This window comes from Malus sylvestris, chromosome 7 (assembly GCF_916048215.2).
Source record: "Malus sylvestris chromosome 7, drMalSylv7.2, whole genome shotgun sequence".
Taxonomy (NCBI): Eukaryota; Viridiplantae; Streptophyta; class Magnoliopsida; order Rosales; family Rosaceae; genus Malus; species Malus sylvestris.
In genome coordinates, this window is record NC_062266.1 from 34,263,916 (window position 1) to 34,288,913 (window position 24,998).

Genomic DNA, 24,998 nt, shown 5'->3' on the forward strand with positions numbered 1-24,998 from the left:
ATTTGTTAGATTAGAGAGTCGACCGCGTTCAAACTTACGTATTGATGCAATGACAACACTCATCGTTACCATTGTGGTAAAAAGTCACTTGCATTTAGTGATGCAAAATTTATTTGGTTTTAGTTTTGTGACCCCGGAAGAGGATCCTTTTCAGATCCACTTGATGGAGATCTTAGGAATCCCTACATTCTAACCGTTCATCGTACATCGTACAACAAATTTTCATCAAGTACTATTTGTGTTTAATTTAAAATTAAATACACGATAATAATTAAGATATGAGAATCTCTACTATCGTTACAATTTGAATCTGGATGATCCAAATCCTTGTGACGCCTTCACAACTGCCACAACTATCTGCATCACTTAAAATTCAGTGCCATGGTTGGTTGCCCTCCTGTCCTTTTCCCTCCTCTTCTCACAAACCTGCTGGCGGAAGAGGACCCAACTCCGTTGAATCATTATCCAACGCGAACCAAGAGCCCCTTTTTTTTTCCTTTTTTTTTTTTTTTTTTGAGAAAAAAGAAAGCTTAAATAATAGAGCCTCTCGGACAACCAGTACACTCATTCATTCCTCACACTCGCAGGCACAATTTTAAACCAATGAGGGCCTCGGAATTTCAATTATTTTTTCATTGTTTTTTATGTTTTGATTAATTTTAGAGAGTTTTAACGAAAAGTCCACGATACTGTTCATTTTAACGAAAAACCATATTTTTACACTAAAATACTATTCACTTTACTCTTTATTTTGTCCTTATCGTTAAAACTCAAAATTTTCAAATCATTTTCATTAGTTTTCCTTTAATTTTATCATTGCCGACTTGACTTGGTGGACGAGCATACGTTGATGACTTGACCTTAATGTAGAAAATTGCTTGCCTATAAAGTAGAAAATTTGTATCATCTCTCTACTAGAAATGAAAAATACATGTGTTAGAGAGCGCTTTCCCTATTAAAGATGTGGTATAAATAATGATACAAATACGTGATTAGTGTAGTCGGTGTAGTATTACTCTTTTCTAATGTTATTTTAATGTTTTTGTTCCTAGCGGAGAAAATTGCTTGGCTTCTCCCACGGATAAGGATCCACTTTGTAAGGATTCGGGAATCAATCATGTCCGTTCACTGTATATCGTACGATTAGTTTTCGTTAAGTACTATTTATATTCAATTTTAAAATAATTTCTAACCGTACAATATACAACGAACATACACGATTGATGGATCCTCCAGATCCTCACAAAAAGGGTCCGAAGAGGATCCTATTCCTTTTCCCACATGTGAGCAATTTGAATAGTTTTTACTTATTATTGCCAGTAACTATAATGAACTATACCATATTATTTAATTAAAGATTAAGTCAAACCTCACTATCATATCACTGTCAATTGTAAATTCGGCCAATCAAAGATTCAAAATTGAAACTTTGAAATCCTTTGGAGTCGCACATAATATGAGGTTGGGCTTTATCGGCTATTTCATCGTGTGAAATTGGAGGAGCCTAAGTTTAAAAACCATCAATAAAAAACTTGCAGTGACTGAATTACTTAAACCACTCGTGCTAATGTCCGTTGATTCTTAAAACATATCTAATACATCAAGTACCGCCATCTCCTTCCTCGACGGAATGCTTTTGCTAACATAGAAGCTGCTATGTCCCTCTCCTCTTGAGAACCCTTCTTCGCCCACTGTAGTGGGAATCTGGAGACTAGAGTTTCCAAGTCCTTGGCCATGAGCACAAATGCTTCTACTTTTGTCAGACTTTTGACATGTTTGCTGGAGACTGGAAGTTCGGTGAAATAGTCTGATGACCGATCAAAAAGCTCTTTCCCGTAAAAGTGACCTTTCACGAGGCGCTCGATGGACATTGATGAGAATCTTTGCCCAACTTTACTATCACTCGACCCGTAGGTCCACATTGTCCCATCGATAATGAACACAATGCAATCCAGTGGATCTCGAAAAATGAAGCTGTTCTCACCGTACGTCACTGGCTTCAGACGGTCGCAAATCAATGTCAACACTCTTTCATTCATGTCTTTAAGCTTATCTACCTATACACATGCGCGCGCACGCAGACATACATCATCAGAACAACGTTGCAGTGAAGATGGATGCAGTTAATAGACGGAGAGAGATCAAGTTTTGAAGAACATACTGTTCTAAGTGTCTTCATGAAAAGAAAGCGTTTTATCGATTTTTGGGTTTGCCAGGGAAGAATAAGGAATGGCTTGTGGACATCAGTATCCTTGTCTTTGTTCAACGTTTCCTCTATGCTATTCGTGATTTCGTTCTTCATATCATCAGGGAAATTATTTTCATATATCCACTTGACTACATCTAGCATCTTCAACCGATTCTTCCGTCTCGTCTCCTCGCCTTCCACTGCTTTTTGTCTCCTCTCCTCTGTTTTTGTAGTTTGCATCTGCATAAAAGTCTGTCTCGCCACAAATCAAACAATTACTTAATATACTTGAAGATTGTTGACAGTTAAAGTACAGAAAGATTCAATATACCAACCTGCACGTTTCCAATGAGATATAGAAACAGTAAAAACCAACGACAGAAATGAGAATTGCAAACAAGTTTTCCCACACACGTCAGATTCGTCCCAAAATTACTGCAAAATTTTGTACAATGTTGCAGAATTAGATGACCCTAAACCTTTTATACAATGTTGCAGAATTAGATGACCCCAAAAAAAAATTCGTTACATATTTTCAAAAAATTGTTGATTGTCAATGGATGTACTGTGAACCTTAGATTTCGCAAGCCCCACCAGAAAGTGTAAAAGAACTTTCTGAACTTTATATGCTTTGAGTTATGATTTTTAAGGGAATCGAGAAAGATTCCAAAATTAAGTGGTGGTAAGGCACTATCTGAAGTATCTAACGGGCAATGCTCGTTTAGAAATGTTAGATTCCTCCCCTGCTGCAATCGTTGGACCCAAGTTCTTTATGCAATGTAACTTAACCACATTCCCTTCTTGCCTATAAGGAACCTTAGTATAAAGTATAGAGTAAGAAATAGTTATACCTTACAAATAGCATCCATTTCATCAAGATTATCACATGCAAACCACTCTAGTCTCCTAGAGAATTAATGACATAATGACATTAGCAATTATTGAAAAACCAACCTAAGTTCAATTGACATATATTTTTTCCTTACCGTGAGCCATTTGATCATTCTCACCATCAGCAAATAGATCTCTAACATTTTTCTCAGTTTCACCAACAAACTTGCCCAAAATTTCAGGGCCATTAACAATCTAGCACAGTTCACAAAAACAAAAATCTCATCAATCACCAATGCAGATAACAAGTAACTTATATAAGGATAAGTTGCATATCCAAAATCATGCAGACATGCTCAAATAGCTTTGGAACCTTAAAATAATGTACTAGCATCAAAATAATGTGTTAAATTGGCATGGTTCAATATTTATAGCTGACATAACTTATAATCGATTTATTACCCAAGCCTACTATGAAAAATAAGAATACAAGATTGTGACAATGAATACCTAGTTCTTAATTTCATCTCAGTTTCATGTGTCATTAATTGGTTAAGTCTTATTTGATATTACGGCTGAAACATAGAAAAGTAATCATTCAAACGAACAGAACAAATTCTTAGTCCTAAGAGAATTGCAACTCTCAGAAATTTGATTATCAAAGAAAAGGTGGATCAAACTCCAAACCTTTGGTTCTTTCCCGTTCAACATCCTTCCGATTTGACGATCCATGAGAGTAAAAAAAAGAGGCCATAATTCAAATAACACACTAGTTTGAGAAAAAAGAAAGCATCAAATGTTGCGTAATGGATATGATCCAAAGTCCAAACACATCCAAACTCATATATGCATAATGTTCGTTCTTTTTCTTTCTTTTGAAAATTAGACTCTGAAACTTCCCAAAATATTAACATGCTTTTAATCATTTCATTAACTGTGTTTATTAAGCACTGTTAGAATACTAATACAAAAGATAGAAAACTAAATATCATGAGTAAAACCTACTTATATTTCATGTAAGGCTCGAAATACCTTATGTGGGACTTTCATTTCTCAAGTATAAACATTAGCAAGTTGTAAGAAACTTCACTCCACTTTTGTCATTCCAGAGAGTACCTATAAGTTACAATATTGTAGATACACATTTGTACCTGAGAACTATTTAGGTGAGCTTCCATTGTGGGTAGAGTGCCAGATACCTTTTTTTAGTAGTCCGCCAACGAGTTATCTAAAGAATTTAAACCAACAAGTTATCTAAAGAATTTAAAAGCCAATATATTGCTTAGGAATAATGAAAATCACAAATTTGATTTTGTAACGAGCCGTATAAATGATAAATATCACATTATCATTCAAGACCAAAAATATGAGTCCTTTTTCAATCTCTTGGCGAAAACTCAAAAGGACTCAATTTCAGAAGGGTTTTTTCACCCATATGCACATTTGGGTTTCATTACTCTCCTCGCATCAATTTAAAAGGTACATAATTCTAGTTTCATGTACAAATAAGATAATTATCACAAATATTTCCAATGTAATCAAATAATGAATGTAAAGACAATACCAAAGCATCTGAAAACATACGCAGATAAAAAAAAAATCCAAGAACAACACATACCGCCATAGGGAATGCCACACTACAAGGAAAATTTACGCAAGGCCTTGACATCATTGGGGGTGCACACATTGTAACCTTCAAGTACCGCTTGATTCACTTTAGAAATTAAATGCAGTATTCCAATGTAGAACAATTTTCAATCCAAATTAGATGAGAAAGGCTTCAGACTCTCCTGCAGAGTTCCATCAATTAGACTCCAACAAAATTAGCATATTTATATTACATCTAAAGCCTAAAACCAACTATCAAACTCACATTTCTTTGATTTTCTTTATAAAACAAACTTGTACACAAATCAAACGAATTTAAGCACAATCTCAATTCAAGCTCCAAATAATTAGTGAGAAAAAAGTGAATCACTTACAAGGTTCCCTAAGGAGACCTTGAGTTTCTTGTAGGATGAAATATAGATAGGAAAAAAAAACACACACACACACACAAAAGTTGTTAAAAATACACAAAAATCATAGAAAAATAACAAAGGAAAAGCCCAGATCCAAGATGAGTTCGTGATGCGGCTGACAAACGGCATCCATCGGCTGAGTCTGAGAAAGGCAGAGATGAAAGAGGCAAAAATGGGTTTGTTTGAATCTGAACCAAATCAAATCCCCTTTTGATTATAACCAAAAAGAGAAAAGAGCTCAGTTCCTCTTCTGTTTCAAACGAACCCTAACCCTAACCTTAAAATTAATCACAAATTATTAACTAAATTAACCAATACTAGTTCAAAGTTCTTACCATTTTACCTGGAACAAAGTGGAGATGAAGGAATCACATTATGCAGGCACTGAACTGAAGGGATCTGGGGATGAGATGAGAGTTAAGGCCGACTGATTTGCAGATTCTGTGTGAAGGAGGAGGATTTGCAGAGTCTGAGAATATGTGAACTCGACTTAAAACTTAAGTTGAGACCCAACAATTCACAGTGTGTGTGAACTTTGAAGGGGAAGGATTTGCAAATTCTGTTTCTGCGTGAGATGTGACTGGAGTTGAGAATTAAGATGAGAGGTGAAAGAGAGAAAGAGAGTCTGGGGTTGAAGAGAAACTCGGTTCGATTGGGAAAGGGAGAGCGAGAGAGGAGAGGCTTTTCTCATTTCGTTTAAAACATTATTTTAAACAAATGGCACAAAAAATCTACCTTTACATTAAATATATTAAATTATAGGGCACGATTACATTTATAGTGTCATTGCAAATTAATAAAAAAATTCCATTTCTGACATTAAAGGCACAAAAGTCATGGTTCTGTGCCCAATAATGTGATTGTGTCCATTTCTCTTAACATTGGGCACAATACATGGTGCCCATTACAGAATGAGCACTTTCCATACTATTGGTGTTTAAACAGACATGAACACCTAATTTGTCTCCCTAATTTTGTGCCCAAAGGCCATTTTTCTTGTAGTGCAGACAGTTTCAGTGAACTTCCAGTCTCCAGCAAACATGTCAAAAGTCAGACAAAGGTAGAAGCATTTGTGCTCATGGCCAAGGGCTTGGAAACTGTAGTGTCCAGATACAAAATACACTGGGACTTGCTCAAATGTAACAATCCTGAAGAGAAGGAAAAGGTGGCACTTTCTACTATTCGTCATCGTTAACATGAATAATCTGCGTACTCATTGTTCAATAAAAAGACTGCACAAGATCGCCATGTCTAAGGCAGATGCCTATCTAGGTGCTCTTTATTTTTATTGAACGCTTAAAGATTAATCGTGACGATGACCTAACACCTAAACAAAGCCTAAACTGCCATTGACAGCAACTTTTGGAACATGGAGTGCAACAAAATGTGAGAGACTCATTGTTTGATTGCCCACTTGAGGGAAAAGCCAAGCAATTTACTGCACGAGGGACAAAAACATCGAATTAACATCAAGACAAAATATTGGCTTATAGGCTCGTTTGGTTTCACACTTGGCAAACGAGCAATTTTCTACATAATATAGCAATATAATGACTATCTAAGTCAAGCTGTCAACCAATATTCTTATCCACCAAGTCAAGCCGTTAATGATGAAATTAATCAAAAAATGAAAAATGAAAAAAAGAAAAAGAAAAAAGGGTAATGCTATCCACGTATGACGTATGTAGATTGCACCACCCAAAAATTATTGAAATTCCGAGATCCAGTTTGGTTTAATATTGTGACTGCAATTGTGAAACATGCCCTGCACTTTGACGCTAAGGCCTCGTTTGGTAGCCCGTATAAGAGATCGGATAGGATAGTTAATACGGTTCCAGGTGTTTGGTGCAATTCTGTACTAAATAGTACCCGTATTACTTATACTGGGCCCACACATTTATCCGGTGTATGCCCGTTTATTTATCCTTCCAAAAACCTTCGTATAATTAGTCGGTTCCATCAGTCTTGCTCCATCGCTCACACTCTCTCAGATCGTTCTGCTAGGTCGCTGCCGTTGCCATCGCCAATCCCGGATTTGTCTTCCTTATTTTCTTCTCCTTCGTCTTCTATCTCTCCTCGTCGTGGTACCCGCATGAGTTCGCATGTCACCGGTCCTGGGAATTTTTTGGTTGCAGAACTTTTGTTCTGCGATTTGTAATTTGGGGATTTTTTGTCAAAGTAATTTGGGAAATTTACATTAGCATAGTTTTTGTTAACCATTTGTTGTCATAATGCTTTGTTAAAGGGTTGAAGGAAAGATTTCATAATGCTTTGTTGTCATAATGCTTTGGCAGAAGAAACCCAGGTGAAAGAGGCTCCGGTAACAGAGGTTCTGGAACGGGTTCTGGGCATGGTGGAGTCGAGAAAGGACCGGAGCTCGGTGTCGCTGGTGTGCAAGGGTATGGTGGAAGAACAGCCGAGTACCCGCTGCTGGAGGAGCTCCGGCTGAAGAGGATGAGAGTCTGGAGATGTTGGGTGTTTGTTCTGGTGGGTTCAAAGCTCTTTCGCTTGTCAGCTGTGATGGGTTCAATACTGATGGAAATTGTTTTTCATAAAAATAATAACAATACAATTTATCCGGTATAATACCAAACACAATATTAAATAGTCGATCTTTAATCCGATATTACACTAAACGCTCGACTAATTTAGTCAGTACTATCCGGTGACTATTTATCCTATCCGATTGAAATAGTCAGTACAGTCCGAGCTGCCAAACGAGGCCTAAGTGTACTGACGTCACCGTGATGTCAGCATTGTGTCATTTGGCTTGGGGGCTGGGCTAGTTAATAATTGACTAGGTGAGCAACTGGGCTCACTTGGAGCCCAGTGGATTAGAAGATACGGAAGCCCTTTTTTTGGGGGTGGGGGTCCGCCCAGGGGGGTGTGGTGGGGGGGAGGTGGTGGTTTAATTTGGCAACGCTGTAGTTGCTCTTCGAGGTGGGGAGTTGGGAGTGGCCTAAGTCTTACAATTGATTAGCAATAATGTGTTCAAATTCGCATTTGATGAGAATCTAAACTAAGACTCTCACTTACAAGTGAAAATAAATAGCATCTGATCATAGTATTAAGTGGCAAACTTTGTATAATGTTCAAGAAGAAACATGCGAAGGATCCAAATTCATAAAATAATTAGTTTTGTGGGTCCCACACACGTGGCACACATGTGTCACACGCCGTCATTAGTTGGGTGCATTTTTTCTTATCTCAAGTGGTTGTAATGCTCACTGCCTATTTATTATCATTAGAGTTTAAATTTTGAAATTTGTATTTATCCCGTACTCGAAATTTAAATTCATCAAATAGTGAGAGAAAATGTAATGCACATCACCATTATTTTTGGGTGGAACAAAAATATTCCCTCATGAGCTAGCTACTCCAACTTTTTTCTTTTTTTTGGGTCCAAAAGGAGAATGTATTAAAAGGGTAAACCCCGTCGAGAACGACAAGGGAGGCTAAAAAGTAGTCTAGCCCCCAGGAAAAGACTATGAACAAGGCAACTAAAAAGACCAAACAGTGGTTAAAAAGAGTTAGTGGTCCGACAGAGATTATAACAAAGACATAAAGCGTAACTTCTGTCCAAACCTAGGCAGCCCGCTAGCCTGGAAAAGCACAAAAAGACAGCTAGCTATTTCAACGTGATCAACACCTTTGCTTCATTTTCCACGTTGGTGGGTTATCCCGAGGGCGATGGGTTGTCTGCCACTTCTATTTACATATTCTTCGCATCCCCTTTTATTTTGTGTGTTTACGATTAAACTACGTCAACATTTCATATTCCTATTGCTTTTTGTTTTATTCTTTTTATAAAAAAAAATTCAATATAAAATGTTGACGTGGCTTAACCGTAACCACACAAACAGGAGGGGATGAGAAGAGTATGGAAATGGGAGGGCAGACAATCCACCTCCTATCCCGAGCCCCTCAAATAATTAACAAATAACCCAACGTTGATGGGATACCCTAAACTATTTTGTTCCGGGAAGTGATAAAGTTGAAGTTGAGAGTTGAACAATGTTTCTACATAAAAATCAGTAGATCGTAATCTCTACTAATTAATAAAACATTCATTGTCAACCAAAATTATATGAAATTACCAGTTTAATCATCTAATTAAAACAGAATATGAATAAGAAATATGTGGCGGAAATGTAATTTCACACAACCAAATTTTGCTGTTTTTTTTTCTTTTCAAAACCTCACCTACATGTAATCCTAACATATCTCTAATTATAAAAAAAATAAAAATAAAAATCGCACTCCCACGTTTTCTATCACTCCCTTCCTTTGTTACAGTCATGCCCCGCCTCAGCCGTAGCACGATATTGTTCGCTTTAGGTCCCGACCACGCCCTTACTGTTTTGTTTTTGGGAACTCACGTGAGCAGAACTTCCCAGTGGGTCACCCATCCTGGGAATGCTCTGGCCCCTTTCTCGCTTAACTTCAGAGTTCCTACGGATCCTGAAGCTAGTGAACTTCCAAAAGGCCTTGTGCTAATGGAGGTGAGCATGTACATATAAGGCATAGAGGATCCACTCCCTTGGACGATGTGGGATCTAACAATCCACCCCATTTAGGGGCCCGACGTCCTTGTCGGCACACTTCCGGTCAGGGATTGGCTCTGATACCAAATTGTTACATCCCGACCCAGGCTCCACTCCGCTGTAGCACGATATTGTCCGCTTTGGGCCCTGACCACGCCCTCAAAGTTTTGTTTTTGGGAACTCACGCAAGCAGAACTTCCCACTAGGTTACCCATCCTGAGAATGCTTTAGCCCATTTCTCGCTTAACTTCGGAATTCCTACGGAACCCAAAGCCAATGAGCTCCCAAAAGACCTCATGCTAATGGAGGTGTGTATGTACATATAAGGCATAAATGATCCACTCCCTTGGACGATGTGGGATCTAACATCCTCTCTCCTTTTATTTCAAAAACAAAAATAAATTTTTTTCTCACACACTTAGTGTGTCATATGCTAGTATTAAATGAAGAAAAGATATATCTCAAAAATTATTTTAAACATAGAATAACAAGATTCAATAATTATGTGTTACCTATTGTAAGGATTCGAATTTTCTCCCCTCCAGTCTTGTCCCCTCCTTGAAAATTTTGAGTTTTAACGATAAGGACAAAATAAAGGGTAAAGTGAATAGTATCAGGATTGACTTTTTAGTGTAAAAATATGGTTTTTTGTTAAAGTGAATAGTACTGAGAGCTTTTCGTTAAAGTTCCAAAAAAAAAAAAAACCACTAATAAAAAGAGAAAAACAAACAGAAAAGGAAAAATTAAAAATTTGGGCCACTAATTGGGTTTGAGGCCCATATGGAAGCAGATAAGAAAAGTTTCTTGTTTTGGCTTGCAAGTCTGTTTCCCACTGCGATTCCTACCAGTCCACTCCATTGATGGTTGTCCAGGTTTCCATGTTTGTTTGTTGATACAGTTACAACGATTCCTACCAGTCCACAGTCCACTCCATTGATTGTTGTCCAGGTTTCTATATGTTTGTTTGTTGATACAGTTCGAATCAGTCTTACTCTTCTGTGATCTTTATTTTGAGGACATGTGAAGACCAATGAATATTATCTACAAGATTATATTAGTTTAGATTCAAAGGTTTAACATATTTAACAACTTAAAATCTATAAATCATTAGAAAACTCATTTTCTTGTTTGGGTTTATTAAATTGTCAAATAATTTAAGCATTTGAGTCTAAACTAATATAATCTTTTAATTAATATGCATTTGGTTCTTATGGGTCCTCAAAATGAGTACCTTAGTAAAGCATGACTTTAGTTGGAATATATAAATCTCGTCCGTTTAGTGACAGAGCCCATACTTCAAGATCTGCCTACCTGAAACTATCAACCATTTGCCATCTCAATCTACATTCATCTGCCATATATCTGGAATCTGCTTGCCTGCCTGTCCGTTGTAGTGGAGCCTACTTGCTTGCGTAGCAAAGTCTGCCTACCTGTTTGCATGTCCGCCTAAAGAAACTTATATCTGCATGCACTTGTTGGCGATCTCATGTCGTGTACCGGGTTGGGAAATAAATTGGTTACGAACTTGTTATTCACAAAATTAGAACTCAAGACATCTTACTACTAAAGATGAATACTACTAGACCATAATACTAAATGACTGTATATATTCGACTTGAGTGCAAGAGGGTGATTCACCACATATTAACTGGCCTCTCCATATAGATTTAGGATTGAAAATAAAAGATCTAATAATTATGACAGTCGAATCTAATAGCCAAAACACACGTAGTATTTAATGCTGCGTAGCTTTGAAGCCGTACCTATGTGTTTTTTTTTTCTCCCTTTCCTCATGTTTTGCTTGCAATGTCTCTTGAGATGGGTTGGGCCTCTCATTATTACACTGGTTACGGATTTGGGTTTCTTATTGTAAACTAAATTTGTATAATTAATTTCTCTAAGACCTACTCTAATCATTGGGGTAAAACTCAAATTTTAGGTTATAAACTTACTCCAATTTGCTCAAACTTTTGGGGCAAATATGAGTTAAAACTAAAAACTCATTTACGCGCCAAATTTAGCCAAGGATTCCCTTTGGGTTAGTGGGACTAGTCCACCATATATATTAGTTTTATATTTATAAATTCATTGAATTTAACGGTTAAGATCTAATTTGATTAAATTCAACGGTAAAAAAAATATAACGGTCTAAATTTAAATCCAACGGCTAAAGTAATTAAAAAAAATATTTTATGTGTTTCATATTATTTTGTAATGTTCCATGAGTTTCATGATGTCAGTTTAGTGATTTTTCAATATTTATCGGAATCTAAATGTTTTTAAGTTAAAATTTTCATAAAATTAAATTTGGATAGTTTACATATATTTTTTTTTAAATGTTACTTTAGGAAAAATTATCCTAATCTCGGACTAAAAATTTAAGAAGAAAAATTATTTTTGGGTTAAAAATTATAGGTTTTAACCCAAAAATTGAAGTTGGTCTAATAAAAGTGAGACTCAAATGTGTTGGTGGATCTTATCCACTAAACTATTAAATCCATGCATATTATAAAATGACTTACGTCATATAAAAGCCTACGTCATATAAAAAGACAAACTTGAATTTTATTAAATAGAATGGCAATGCAGCTAGCAGCTTCAGCTTCTGCCACTCAACCCAAATGCTAGCTCTCTGCATGCTAGTCTCTCTCCACCTAGTAAACTGAAAACCTCGTCGTAGCTATTTAAGTTATTATGGCTGGAAAGAAAGCAAATCCAGATATCGAGAAGCAGCCAGTAACATGCGGGTTCGTAATCTCTCTCTCTCTCTCTCTCTCTCTCTCTCTCTCTCTCTCTCAGTATTTCGAATTCTCTTAGCTTGCTCTTATTTGTCACTCTGAAAGTATAGCAGCGAACCATGTTGCGCAATAAGGCGCAGCAATGGGAATGATAAAGCGTTGGGGATCCATGGAGAGTCCCAAAATGCGTACGAAATTTATGCTATTTGGAACACTATACTTGATTATATATAGCAATTGCAACACCTTCTGTTCCTTTACTTTTAAATTTTAAAACGCCCAACACAGCATAGTGACGCCGGTGGCGAGGCGACGAAACTCATCTAATCGGATGAGAGGCAGTAGCTGGCATCGGAGTTGCATATGGCGGCCAATTTGATTTACTATTCATACTTCAAAGACGCGAGGAGTTGACTTCAGTGAAAACTTTTAACAAAGATAAACTTCTTTCTACAGACTCAGTGACCTCAAGGAAACGTTGCGTCACATTTAACAATGGCAAACTCTTACTTATACTAATTTATGGGATTGGCTACAAATATACACAGAACCATGTATAATCTTACTTTGGAGTGAGGTCCCTCCTGCATTTCTTCAGGATGCCCTCCTTCAAGATAGCCAGAGAGCTTAAGGGGAGGGATCCCTATTTTTTGAAAAAAATGGGGATTAGGTGTGGGGCCCACTTCACATCGAATTTCAACGATCCGAACCGTCTATTTTGTTAGTCTCAATTCATAGATCATTCTTGCAAAATATTAACTAAATTGAAAATGTTTAAGACATCTAATTGGGTTCAAGGAAATGAACGAATACTTTGTTATATAAGAAAAAATGAAATTTGATCTTGATAATTAAATAGGCAAATGGTTTCGGATTGAATTGAATTTTTGCAAGGATGATCTATGAATCGAGACTAACAAAATAGACGGTTCGGATCGTTGAAATTCGATGTGAAGTGGGCCCCACACCTAATCCCCATTTTTTTTTTAAAAATGGAGATCCTTCCCCTTATGCTCTCTGTATATATATATGTATATATATATTATACATATATGATTTAATTGTTGATTTATGTGAACTTGTGTAGAGTTGCCAATTTTTCCATTTAGTTTTAATTTTAGCCGATTATCCTTTGAACTTTTATAAATAGTCAATTTCCCCTTGGTGTTAGATTTTGAAAATTTTCATCTAATTTTTCAATTGGTCACGCGGATAACATATGTCAATTGTATAGGGGCAAAAATGTATTCTTGTTTTGTTAAATTGGGCACAAAGCCAATACTTTGTAATTGCTAATTAAACTTCCATGAATAATTCAAACATAAAGTATATGGAGTCAACTAGTGGAAGAGAAGAAAAAGAAAATAATACGTTGTCCACATGAAGGATACAATTACTATATTACCCTCAAACATTTGCCATATGACCAAAATTGATAGAAAATTCCAATAATTAACGTCCCGGGGCAGGAAAAAATTGGCTAGAATTAAAGTTGGGGAGAAAATTAGAAGCTTTATACAAATTCGGACGGAAATTTGACAAATAGCAATATATAGATTTATCATCTAGAATATCAAAGTGAGATTTGGCCTTTGTTAAAAAAAAAAAAAAGAGTAGTTTTTGTATTTTGTTGTGTATAGTGAAAATTTCTAAAATATTTTGGTAGTAGTCTGATTTCATTTAGACTTCTTGTAGTGGTCTACGTACTGGTTTGATACTGAGATGCTTTTATTAAAAGTGAGTATAAAAAAAAAAGCTGAGCTCAAAAAAGTGTTTGGTAAACATTTAAAAACAACTTATTTTCAAAGTTTTGGATGAAAAAAAACTGAAAACGTGAAGCAGAAAAAATGAGCTTATTCTCACAGCACAACAGAAACAATTTTTTTTCAAAGCACAGTAATACCAAAGCAGCCCTACAACTGTTCACATGAATTATATTTGATCATTAGATAGTAATTCTATTATATATATATTGTAGTCAAGTTTTGAAAATTATTGTTAAATTATTATTATTCATAATTATGTTACTTTATGCAAGGACGGATACTTGTTTTAGCGGAGAAAGACTGAAATAAATCTAATAGCTGCTATTATAATTGAATTTATATCTCATTTTATCTTGTTTAATTTGTTAGCTCGAGGGGCTCATATATTAGGGTTTAGGGTGAATGCATATGAATTTCATTCGTTGTTTGTTGCGTGTTTCCCAGAAAGGTGATGAGTGCTCCAAATTGGATAACAAAAATAAAGAAGATTTTTGATGATGTGCTTCAGGGGGTGATTTTTGATGTGCATCAGGGGCCTTACCTTCAAATGTGGAACAGTATATTTGTGATCTCATGTGTATTTGCTGTCTCTCTGGATCCTTTGTTCTTTTATGTTGTGAATGTCAATCAGGATGAAAAGTGCCTTCACACGGACAAAAAGTTGGAAATTGTTGCTCTTGTTATGCGATCACTCACGGATGTCATTTTCGTCGTGCATTTGATATGTGAAATTTCATACTCTGTTCAAAAGACAATGGAGAAAAATGAGGAGGTGAAACAAACTTGGGGAAATTCCAGTAAAAAATGGGAAGCCAGAGAGTTGATTCAATATGCCAGGAAAATAGCTCAGAATATGTCGTGGTTATCCGTCATAATTGACGTTTTAGCTCTTGTTCCCCTCCCACAAGTAAGAGAAATTAACTAAAACTCTAATTTTTATTTTTATTTTTTTTGGTAGCTAGTTGAAATTGATGGTTCTATGTTCTAACGCTTGTTTATCTTTTAATTTTCTGCAGCTGATAATACTAATGTTTTACCCAAAGGAAGGCTCAGGATTTGTGGAAAACACAATGTTTGTGAATGTGTTTCTTCTCGGTCAATATGTTCCGAGGATTTTTCGAATTCACCTGTCGGCCAAGGCATTCAAAATGATGAATGGGATATGGCCTAAGGGTCTATTCAACTTGTTTCTCTACATTCTTGCTGGTCATGTAAGTTTCAACTCAATTGTCATTATACTCCAATACTTCATTAGTTACTAATGTTGGATTATGGACCAATGCAGTTTTTTTCGAAAATGATAGTGTAGAAATATATGACTCTTTAAATTAATCATGTAGAACGTTTATAATATATAGGGTTTGAGAAAACTCATAGGTGGTAGGATTTCTAAATTAATTACAATTGATATTACGTTCCATTAATTAAGGGGACGATTCCGGATTAATTAATTATATCCTAACACCACCACCATGCCATTTAATACTACGGTCTAGTGGTATTCATCTTCACTTGTAAGTAAGAGGTTTTAAATTCGATTTTCGGCAAAAGCGAATTTGAACCAATTGTGAAGCTTAGCTAGCCCACTTCCTCACTCCTCTTAGTGTAGATATAATCGTTTGTTCAAAGAAAAAACACACAACCACCACCACCACCACCACTCACCACCCCCCCTGCAATTTGGATGATCCTGATTGGATGAGTTTGAAACAAAGTACACCATGACACGGCTGATGAAGAGCTTTAGTAAGAAGATCGACAGAAGATATGTAACAAATGTGATGACCATAAAGAGCCACATTTCCATGACCAAAATGATAATCAAGCTCAATGTGGCTACTACAAGCATGATGAACTGAATTAGTAACAAGTTATGTGGCATGAGGAATTGTCACAATGAAGTAGAATTGGAAAGGATAGCCAAACTCCAAACTCGCGAAGAAGAAAATAAAGTCACATAGTCTTAGCACGTTGATGAGGAAGGGACCTATATTTAGGTTTAACAATAGATCGAGACATTGTCGGTTGCTTTTTGGGGCACCAAGAGATGAGATCGGTGCCAAGTTAAATGAGGTAACCCGTGGAGCCGCGAGTGTCTGAACAACTCTCTCAATCAATGTTAGAATAAGCATATCAGAAGCAAGTTAGGGAGTCAAAGTAATGCCAAATCCATAGTACCTTTGATATAACGGAGAAGCAGTTTGCCTGCAATCATATGAGTAATGCAAGGGGAACTCATGAATTGAGCAACTGACAACAAAAGATATATCAAGGCAAATTCAAGTAAGATAATGTAAGGAGCCATATAACCCGCGATTAAGGTCGTCCTTGAGAATTTGAAGGTCTTGTGCGAAAATTTTAAATGGACCCTCCTTAATCTATTAAGAAAATCTAAAGTTTGTTTGAAAAAAAAAATACTAATTTTTGTCTTAGACATTATACAAGAGAAATGATAAACATACATTTTTTAACCTTTCGGACATACCTATGTTTAATCATGTCCGTATGTTCATTTGATTTATTCAATTCGATAATAAAAAATATAATGGGTGTTAGAGAAGCTAAAAATGACTGATTGAATAAGAAACCATGTGTTTGATTGCGAAGTAAAACATTATTTCTTCATTCATGGCCTAACGCCATTCAGGATGCTTAGAAGCTTGAGAAAAACAAATGGGTTTACTAGAATAAATAGACGCTAAAAGAGCATGAGAAAGAGGATACCGAACAGTGTTATCAATTCGAGTTTTGGGTTTGGAGATGCCGTCGCGTAGCCGAGTGACCATGGGACGAGTGGACTGAACAACGAAGGTGGTTAGCGCAAAGCAGGCTACGGAAGGGGGCAGCAAGAGACGCTGGGACATTGTTGGTGCTGGTGGCAGACACGGCGGCATAAGAGAAAACATGCGTTTGTGTCGAGGATTGTCCGATCATTTAATGAGTGGCACCGGTATCGAAATAATAAGAGTATACTGCCGATTTGCTCCCTGAACTATCACCCAACTTTTGATTTCCCCCCTGAACTTTTTAATTGGAAAATTAAGGACTTAAACTAATTTTTTTTGGCCGATTTGCCCCCTACTGTTAATTTTTCATTCATTCTATCCAAATTTTTGTTAAATGGAAGCATATGCACAACATGTGTGGGTAGTTCGGTCGCTTCATTCTTTAAAATAATTGAAAACCTTAGATTTCTAAAATATAAACCTATGCAAATATGTGTGATTCTATAGCTTTTGTATCTAAAGGTCTAGTGAAATGACAATTTTGTCCACAAATGAGAGTTACGTGGTTTGCACATGATAAGAGTTAACATTAATTTGGATGAAATCTATGAAAAACTAACTGTAGGGGGGAAATTGGCCAAAAAAAATTAGTTTAAGTCATTAATTTTCCAATTAAAAAGTTCAGGGGGGGAATTGAAAGTTGGGTGATAGTTCAGGGGGCAAATCGACAGTTTACTCAAATAATAATTTGGGAAGCAAAGTGAGCGCCGACGAAGGAAGGAGCCGAGTCGGGTCTATAAAACCGGTGCGGGCTGCTTGGGTATGCTGTGAGGTAGTACAAGTGTTACATCGTGGAGGACTTAGGGCTGGTTTGGTATTGCTGTGCTTTGAAAAAAAACTGCTATGAGAATAAACGGCTGTGCTGAAAATAAGCGGCTGTGAAATAAATCAGCAGAGTATTTGGTAAACTTTTTTGAAAAAGTACTTTTGGAAAAAAAAGCAGTCTGATAGTGGGTCTTTTCATTAAAGGAGCACTGTAGCTCTATGTGTTTTGAAAAAAAACCAGTTTTCCAAAGCTGCAAATAGCAGCTTCAGCTTTTTTCCTTTGATTTCAGCTTATTCCCACATCAACTTCCAAAATAAGCTTTTTTTTTTCAGTTTACCAAACACCTAAAACCCTCACAATTTTTTTCATAGGTATTTTTTTTTTAAGCACCTCACTCCCAAACTGACTTTAAAAGGCCAGCTGCGGTGTTGAGCCTAGGAGGATGCCACAAGGCTTGCTATTGCTGTAGAAAGAATTTAGGCAAGAAGGAAGTTCAGACATGACAGGTTGAAGACGCCAATAAAAAAAAAAAAGAATCAAGACAAAACCCTAAAAACTATAGGAGTGAGACTACAATAAAGGAGTAAAGGCTGCTGTGATTTTTTTTTCTTGGTGGTGTGAGAAAGTCCTACAAGAAGAGAACGACCAGAAGGTTTTTCTTTTTTTTTTGGGTTGCAAAAAAGATGATATGCTTAGACCGCTAGACTATGGTGGACAAATGATACCATGTAGAAATATAACTTTTTGATTAATTATGTATAATGTTTGCAATAAATATAGGCTTTGAGAAAATCCATATGTGGTAGAAATTCTAAATTAATTAATTACAATTGATATTACATTCATTAATTACGAGAAAATTTTGGATTAATTAATTTTATTCTAATAGGTAGACTAATATCTAGTGTTTTGTATTTGCATTTTATTGATTTAGGTACTCGGAGCTTTTTGGTATTTTTTTTCTATTCAACGAGAGGCATCATGTTGGCACGATGCTTGTGTAAAACTTAGTTATGAATTATGTAATGGCACTTTTTGTGTTGGATGTAAGGACACATTGTACTGCGATAGTGGGCATTCTACAAGAAATATCAGATATCTAAACAAAAGTTGCCCGTTGGATACTCCAGATGATGCTTTATCTCCATTTGACTTTGGAATATTTCTCGATTCCCTTAAAAATGAAAACCCGGATCAAAAGTTCGGCAATAAGTTTTTATACTCTTTCTGGTGGGGCTTGCGAAATCTAAGGTACATATCCATTGACAGTCAACAATTTTCAGAAAAATATGTAACGAATAAAATTTTTGGGGTTATCTAATTTGGCAACGTTGACTAATATTTTGCAGTAATTTTGGGACAAATCTGGAAACAAGTACGTATTCATGGGAAAACTTGTTTGCGATTTTCATTTCAGTGACTGGCTTGCTACTGTTTTTATATCTTATTGGAAACGTGCAGGTTGGTATATAAATCTCTCTGTACATTAACTTTCATCAATTTTTCTGTGTTTGGGAGTTGAGACTGCGGTTCTTCGAGTATATTAAGTAATTGTTTGATTTGTGGCGAGACAGGCTTTTATGCAGATGGAAGCTACAAAAAAAGAGGAAATGAGACGACAAGGTATAAAAACAACAAAAACAGAGGAAATGAGACGACAAGGTATAAAAACAGAGGAAGCTATAAAAACACTTAAGGAAGTATGTTCCTCAACCTCTATCTCTCACCATTAATTTATGGAATACATTGTTTTAAAACAAAATGACATTAACATTCGATGTTTGAATTACAATAATGATAAGATTAAACTATAATCTTAAAGTTTATAGTCCATAGTTATATAATAATGCTAAGTTAGTTAACAACACAGAATCACATTGTTATTACTAAAACTAGGTTAATGTTACATGCATTACAAAATTATTGTTCAAATTAAAGAGTACAGTAGATTAACCTATGTGTGTATACTACAGATACCAATGCTTAAAGACATGGATGAAAAAGTGTTGAAGATGATGTGCGACTATCTAAAGCCAGCGACGTACAGTGAGAACAGCTTCATTTTTCGAACGGGAGATCCACTCGATTGCATGCTGTTGATTATCGAAGGGACAATGTGGACCTACGCGTCGAGTGATAGTCATGCTGGGCAAGGAATCTCATCAATGGGCATCAAGCCCCTCAGGAAAGGTGACTTTTACGGGGAAGAGCTTCTCGATTGGGCATCAGACTTCACCAAAGTTCCAGTCTCCAGCAAACATGTCAAAAGTCATACAAAAGTAAAAGCATTTGTGCTCATGGCCGAGGACTTGGGAACTGTAGTCTCCCCAAGACCACATGGGGACTTGCTCAATCGTAACAATGCTGAAGAGGTGAAGGCGACACTGTCTGCTGCTCTTCGTTCCCATACCAAGGCGCAACGACTTCCGCCTCCGTCCCTGGCTGAAATAGGGGATGACAATAGTGAGAACTAGCCATCTACAGCAAGTAATTAGTATCTTCAGAAACGTCATAGTAGAGACGCTTTATGGCCAAGAGTTCCATACACAACCCTGGCTGAGTAGATTTCGTATAAGCTCTGGCCTCAAAATAATATAGCCGTACGTTTCAATAATTAAGCAGTGGTAGAAAGCTCTAAACCTTATATATCGTGCTGCTTGATGTAATTTATATGTTGACATTAGCTCGAGTGATTTAAGTAATTAAGTCAACTACAAGTGTTTTATCGATGAAATAGTCGATAATGCCCAACCTCAAAAAATTATGCGAGAATCCAAAGGATTTCAAAGTTTTTACTTTGAATCTTCGATCGGCTGAATTTACAATTTTCAGCGATGTGATATTGTGGTTTGATTTAATTTTTAATTAAATAATATGGTAATTCAATATTTCGATGCTGATACGGTAGTTCAGTGTTCAAGGCAGTTTTTGAGTTTTTAATGGCCTAGGGTGATGAACAAATGGGGCTATTTCGTACACATTATTTTCACAAGAAAATAAGACTCACGAAGAGAAATTGTATAAATATAGAGTAAAAAATTTGATAAGAGTAAAAAAATTAATTTTACAATAAAAGCCCAAATTCGTTAATGAGAGGCCCGACTCATCAAAGCGTATAGAAATAATTACTGTAAAATGACAATTTTTGTCGGTTCTTTTAATCTATAGAGGGATTGGTTGAGATCAAACATCCACCATATGACTAACAAACTCCTCTCTTTCCCCCTCTCCCTCATCATTAGCCACTTTGTGGGTCCTACCTTCTTATTAGTTGGGTTTTGATATATATATTTTGTGAATACAAACTTTTAAGTTCATCCATTTGATTGTACGTGGCTTTTGATGTCAGTTGAAGTGAATGTAAGTGAAAATCAAACTGCTTTGGTTCATCCGTCTCTTGGTTATTTAAATTCTTTAGAGATGCTCTTGGTTATTTAAATTCTTTAGAGATGCTTATATTGATTTGTGATTTTGTTAAATTTATTCTGATGAAATGTGTGTTATCTGCATTGGTGCATTTTAGGTGGTGACTTTGTTCGTACCGCCTTTTAGTGCATCTTTTTGTGCAAATTATTTACCATTCTGCAACTAGCTTTCTTTACCCCTGCTGTTGGTGGATTTCACGTTATTTACAGAATTGCCACTGCCTCTTCATTCTTCATTCGGTGAGGGTTTCGGTGATGGGAGGCCATGCCGCCTCTGAGAGAGAGAGAGAGAGAGAGAGAGAGAGAGAGAGAGAGAGAGAGATAGAGAGAGAGAGAGAGAGGGGGAAAGGGAGAGGGAGGAGTATGGATAGCTTGGTGAGGATTTCAAGGATGGGAGGTCATGCTGATAGACATAGAGATAGAGATAGAGGGAGAGGGAGACAGAGTGATAAAGAGAGAGGGAGAGGGAGGAGTGGGGATCTCATCGCCATTGCTGCAGATCCTCGATTTCATGAGTGGGAGAGAGGGGACAGTCAGAGAAAAGCATGGGGGCCGTCAGGATTTGAGGGAGAAGGGTAGGGATCGTGGCTGGGGGTTTGGGTTTGTCCCTTTGGACCGTTTCTGACAGCACCACTGCGCTCAAACACTCTCTCTCGCAGTGGAACTCTCTTCTCCCCTTACTCAATCCTTTGCTTCTTCTTTGATTCATGGTTGGTTGATTTATAAAAAACCTTCAGATCATAAATTTGGGGTGGGATCTGGGTTCTATGCATTACTTAAATTTTGCATTTTTTTTCTGGATTTCAATTAAGAAATGAATAAATTTGGGGGTTTCTGGTTTTGTGTTTTGCTATTTGTATGCTGGAATAACAGGACAAGGAGGAAGACAAGGAGTTGGACCCTGGATGTGCTCTCCTTCGTCCATCCTGCGTCTGCATGTCCTTATTCACAAGATAAGTACCATCTTTATACTTGATTTTCTACTGTTTTGTTTGGTTTTAATTCTCTTTGCCATTCTCACTCCACTCTCTCTGTCTCTCACTCAGTTCGAAGCTTTTCAACTTTTTTCGCACGAATTGCTCAATATATATATATATATATATATATATATATATATATATATATATATATATTTGCCAATGGGAGTTAGTAATTTTGATTGTTCTCTGGGGTTGGTTTTGTTCATGAATAAAGTACTGTGTTTTCGCTATGTTTTGGTTTCGAGAAGTTGATGGTTTTGGGTTATGTTCTTCTTTCCCTTTTTTCTCAAATCTCAGTGAGTGGCACTTTTTCTCAATGGAAGATGATAGTTCAAAAGTGTCAATGGTTCTGGAAATGCGATTACAAGTTTACGTACATTCAGTCCACCAACAACATTTCTATGCACACAACTCAGACACATGGATATGTTCCAATCTCTGTAACAAGCACTACTGCGAGGCCACTACCATATGCAAATATCTTCATACATGTCAGTTCCCTTTCTCACCCTCTTCATGTTTTATCCGATATTATGTTTTTTATCTGATTTCATGTGTTTTCTTGACGCTTTTCCATTCTTTGATATAGGTAATTTGTTGTTATGTTTTCATGATCTAGGTCTTTTTTCAATTTGCATTTTGGTTGTCCAAGATTTCTAAGTTTTGGTATAAAAATATAAGAACAAAACTGCACATCAAGGAGTTTATGATGAACTTTTTGGAGTGTCGATAACACTTTGCTTTAGGAATATGTAAAACTACTAAACATTGTTTGATAATTCCCTACATATGTGTGTAATGAACGACTTGGACTTAACCATAAATTAATTTAAGGGTCATTTTGGTTCCGGTACTAACCTAATTGTTAGATTAAAACCTTGTTTATTTAAATATTTTGATCGAGGCCCTTAGCATCATTTAAAATATTTAACTCATGTATTTATGCATTTAATGTCCCTCAAATTATGAAATTTAACCAAATTCAAATAATATTTTTAAAATATAGTAAATACTTAAAAATCAATAATAGAGTAATATTGTTCTTCACAAAATTATAGCAAAAAAATAATGTACCCACATAATTATTAACATATTTAAAAAAAAAATATTGCTGATATATTTTAAAACATAAAATAAATACATATAATTAGCATGGGTACATTTAGCAAAATTAAAAATGGGTACAAATAAATTTAAAAAATATTGGTACAAATACAAATAAAAGTTTACTATATATGGGCAAAAAAAAAGAAATTAATATATGGGTACAAATTAAAGCTGAAAATAAAATTGGTACAAATTAAAAAAATGGTTGCAAATTAAAAAAAGGTACAAACTAAAAATAAAAATATATGATAAAAAATTTAGCTATAAATATAAATATATTAAATGTAACGTTTCTAACACTAAATGAATGTATTTAGAAATAAAAAATATTTTATTATTGAAATAATTAATAACGTTTATTAAAACCTAAGGACCTTAATCAAAAATTGAAAAGGAATAAGGTTTTAATCAATGGAGTAGCAAAAATAGGGATGAAACCTGATTTTTCCTTAATTTAATTTCTATTGCAGCGAATCTGGTCATTTCCTGTGTAAGTTTCCCCTCATGGTTCATTTCTGGCATTCCCCTCAAAACATCGTTTATGTCATTTCCTCTTTTTCTGTGTTCAGCTTACATACCTTCCGTATATATTGGAGACTACGATGATAAAAGATGTCAGTTGAATGTGTATAAAAGCCTGCTTATCTTATTGACCGCATTCACTTATGTGTCCCTCTGTTCATTCATGATTGTGTTGAATTTATTCAGGTTAAATGTGTTTTTATTCATGCAGTTATGTCTAAAATAGTTGATTTCCGCCGCAACGCGGGGGCATATTTTATAGTGAAATGTACAAGAAGAGGGTAAGCTGAACTCTACTGCCAAACAGTTGGAATATGCTGAGGAACAGTTTGCATTCTTCTACAACTCTTCGACCGATAAACACTTTGGATTAATCTTATTTTCCACTATTATCACATGTATTCAAATTTGTAAATATGTTATTTGAGATAACTCTTATCTTCTAACTGATTGATGTAAAGAATGACTGCACAAGATATATGCTTGCCAGGAATGAGGATTTCATTCATTGGGTTGGAATACATATATACACAATTACTGTGCTCCTATAATAAGGGATTACAATCAAGTAAATATTATGTAAAAAGTTAACTACTATCAATTACAATCAAATCATATATTCAGCTTCTAATCTATCCCTGACTTTGTGGGATAGAGTTGATGTTGGTACTTGGTTGTATAAGGTAAGAACAAAATGGCAGAAGCAATGGTATAAGTTAATTTCACTAGTCATAACAGAAGCAAAACTGTCAACAACTCTCTAGATTTATTAACATGCCGAAACCATTCCAACGAGATGTGGAACCGAAAAATGCCCAATATTATTGGATTGTTGAGCTTGTACGAGATGTTATTTTTATTCAAAAACTATCAATAAAACACTTGCAGTTGACTTAATTACTTAAACCACTTGTGCTAATGTCTTCTTGTTGTTTGCTCCCCAGAACATATCCAACATGAAGCACTCTCTATATATAAGGTTTAGATTGCACATGATCAATATATACCCTGCCTAAATATCAACAATATTGATTCGCGGCCAGAGCTATACAATATGTACTCAGCTAGAGTTGTGTATGGAACTCTTGGCCATAATTTGAGCGTCTCCACTTTGACGTTTCTGAATATACTAATTGCCTGCTGTCGATGGCAAGCTCCCACCATTAACATTCTCTATTCCAGCCGGGGATGGGCAGGCGTCGCTTTGCCTTGGTATGGAAACGACGGATGGTAGCAAGTGCCACCTCTTCACGATTGTTGGACCATTTCCTACCGAAAGCTGGCCAAATGACTCATTTTAACCCTCTGGCCCTCCAAGATATTA

General features: G+C 36.0%; 1 protein-coding gene and 1 pseudogene across 2 annotated transcripts; one reads left to right on the forward strand and one right to left on the reverse strand.

The window, feature by feature from the left end:
* Positions 1 to 1,586: 1,586 nt before the first annotated feature.
* LOC126630317 (cyclic nucleotide-gated ion channel 1-like) overlaps positions 1,587 to 24,998 on the reverse strand; it is a 37,847-nt pseudogene continuing 14,435 nt past the window's right edge.
* LOC126627773 (cyclic nucleotide-gated ion channel 1-like) lies at positions 12,180 to 20,351 on the forward strand. 2 transcript variants are annotated; one of them, XM_050297323.1, is made up of 7 exons: positions 12,180 to 12,331; positions 14,533 to 14,995; positions 15,105 to 15,299; positions 18,575 to 18,891; positions 18,990 to 19,101; positions 19,215 to 19,340; positions 19,614 to 20,351. In XM_050297323.1, exons 1-7 carry the CDS (start codon positions 12,279 to 12,281, stop codon positions 20,112 to 20,114), a joined length of 1,767 nt encoding a protein of 588 aa, XP_050153280.1. In that variant the 5' UTR covers positions 12,180 to 12,278; the 3' UTR covers positions 20,115 to 20,351. The 2 variants fall into 2 exon arrangements, with proteins under 2 accessions (XP_050153280.1, XP_050153281.1); XM_050297324.1 differs by having other exon boundaries at positions 12,193 to 12,331; positions 14,597 to 14,995.

Bases quoted from the DNA above. Each gene is read 5' to 3' on its own strand.
- LOC126627773 (XM_050297323.1), top strand. From the start codon at position 12,279: ATGGCTGGAAAGAAAGCAAATCCAGATATCGAGAAGCAGCCAGTAACA. The intron at 18,892-18,989 runs GTACATATCCAT...AATATTTTGCAG, and splicing joins TGGGGCTTGCGAAATCTAAG to TAATTTTGGGACAAATCTGG. The intron at 19,341-19,613 runs GTATGTTCCTCA...TGTATACTACAG, and splicing joins CTATAAAAACACTTAAGGAA to ATACCAATGCTTAAAGACAT.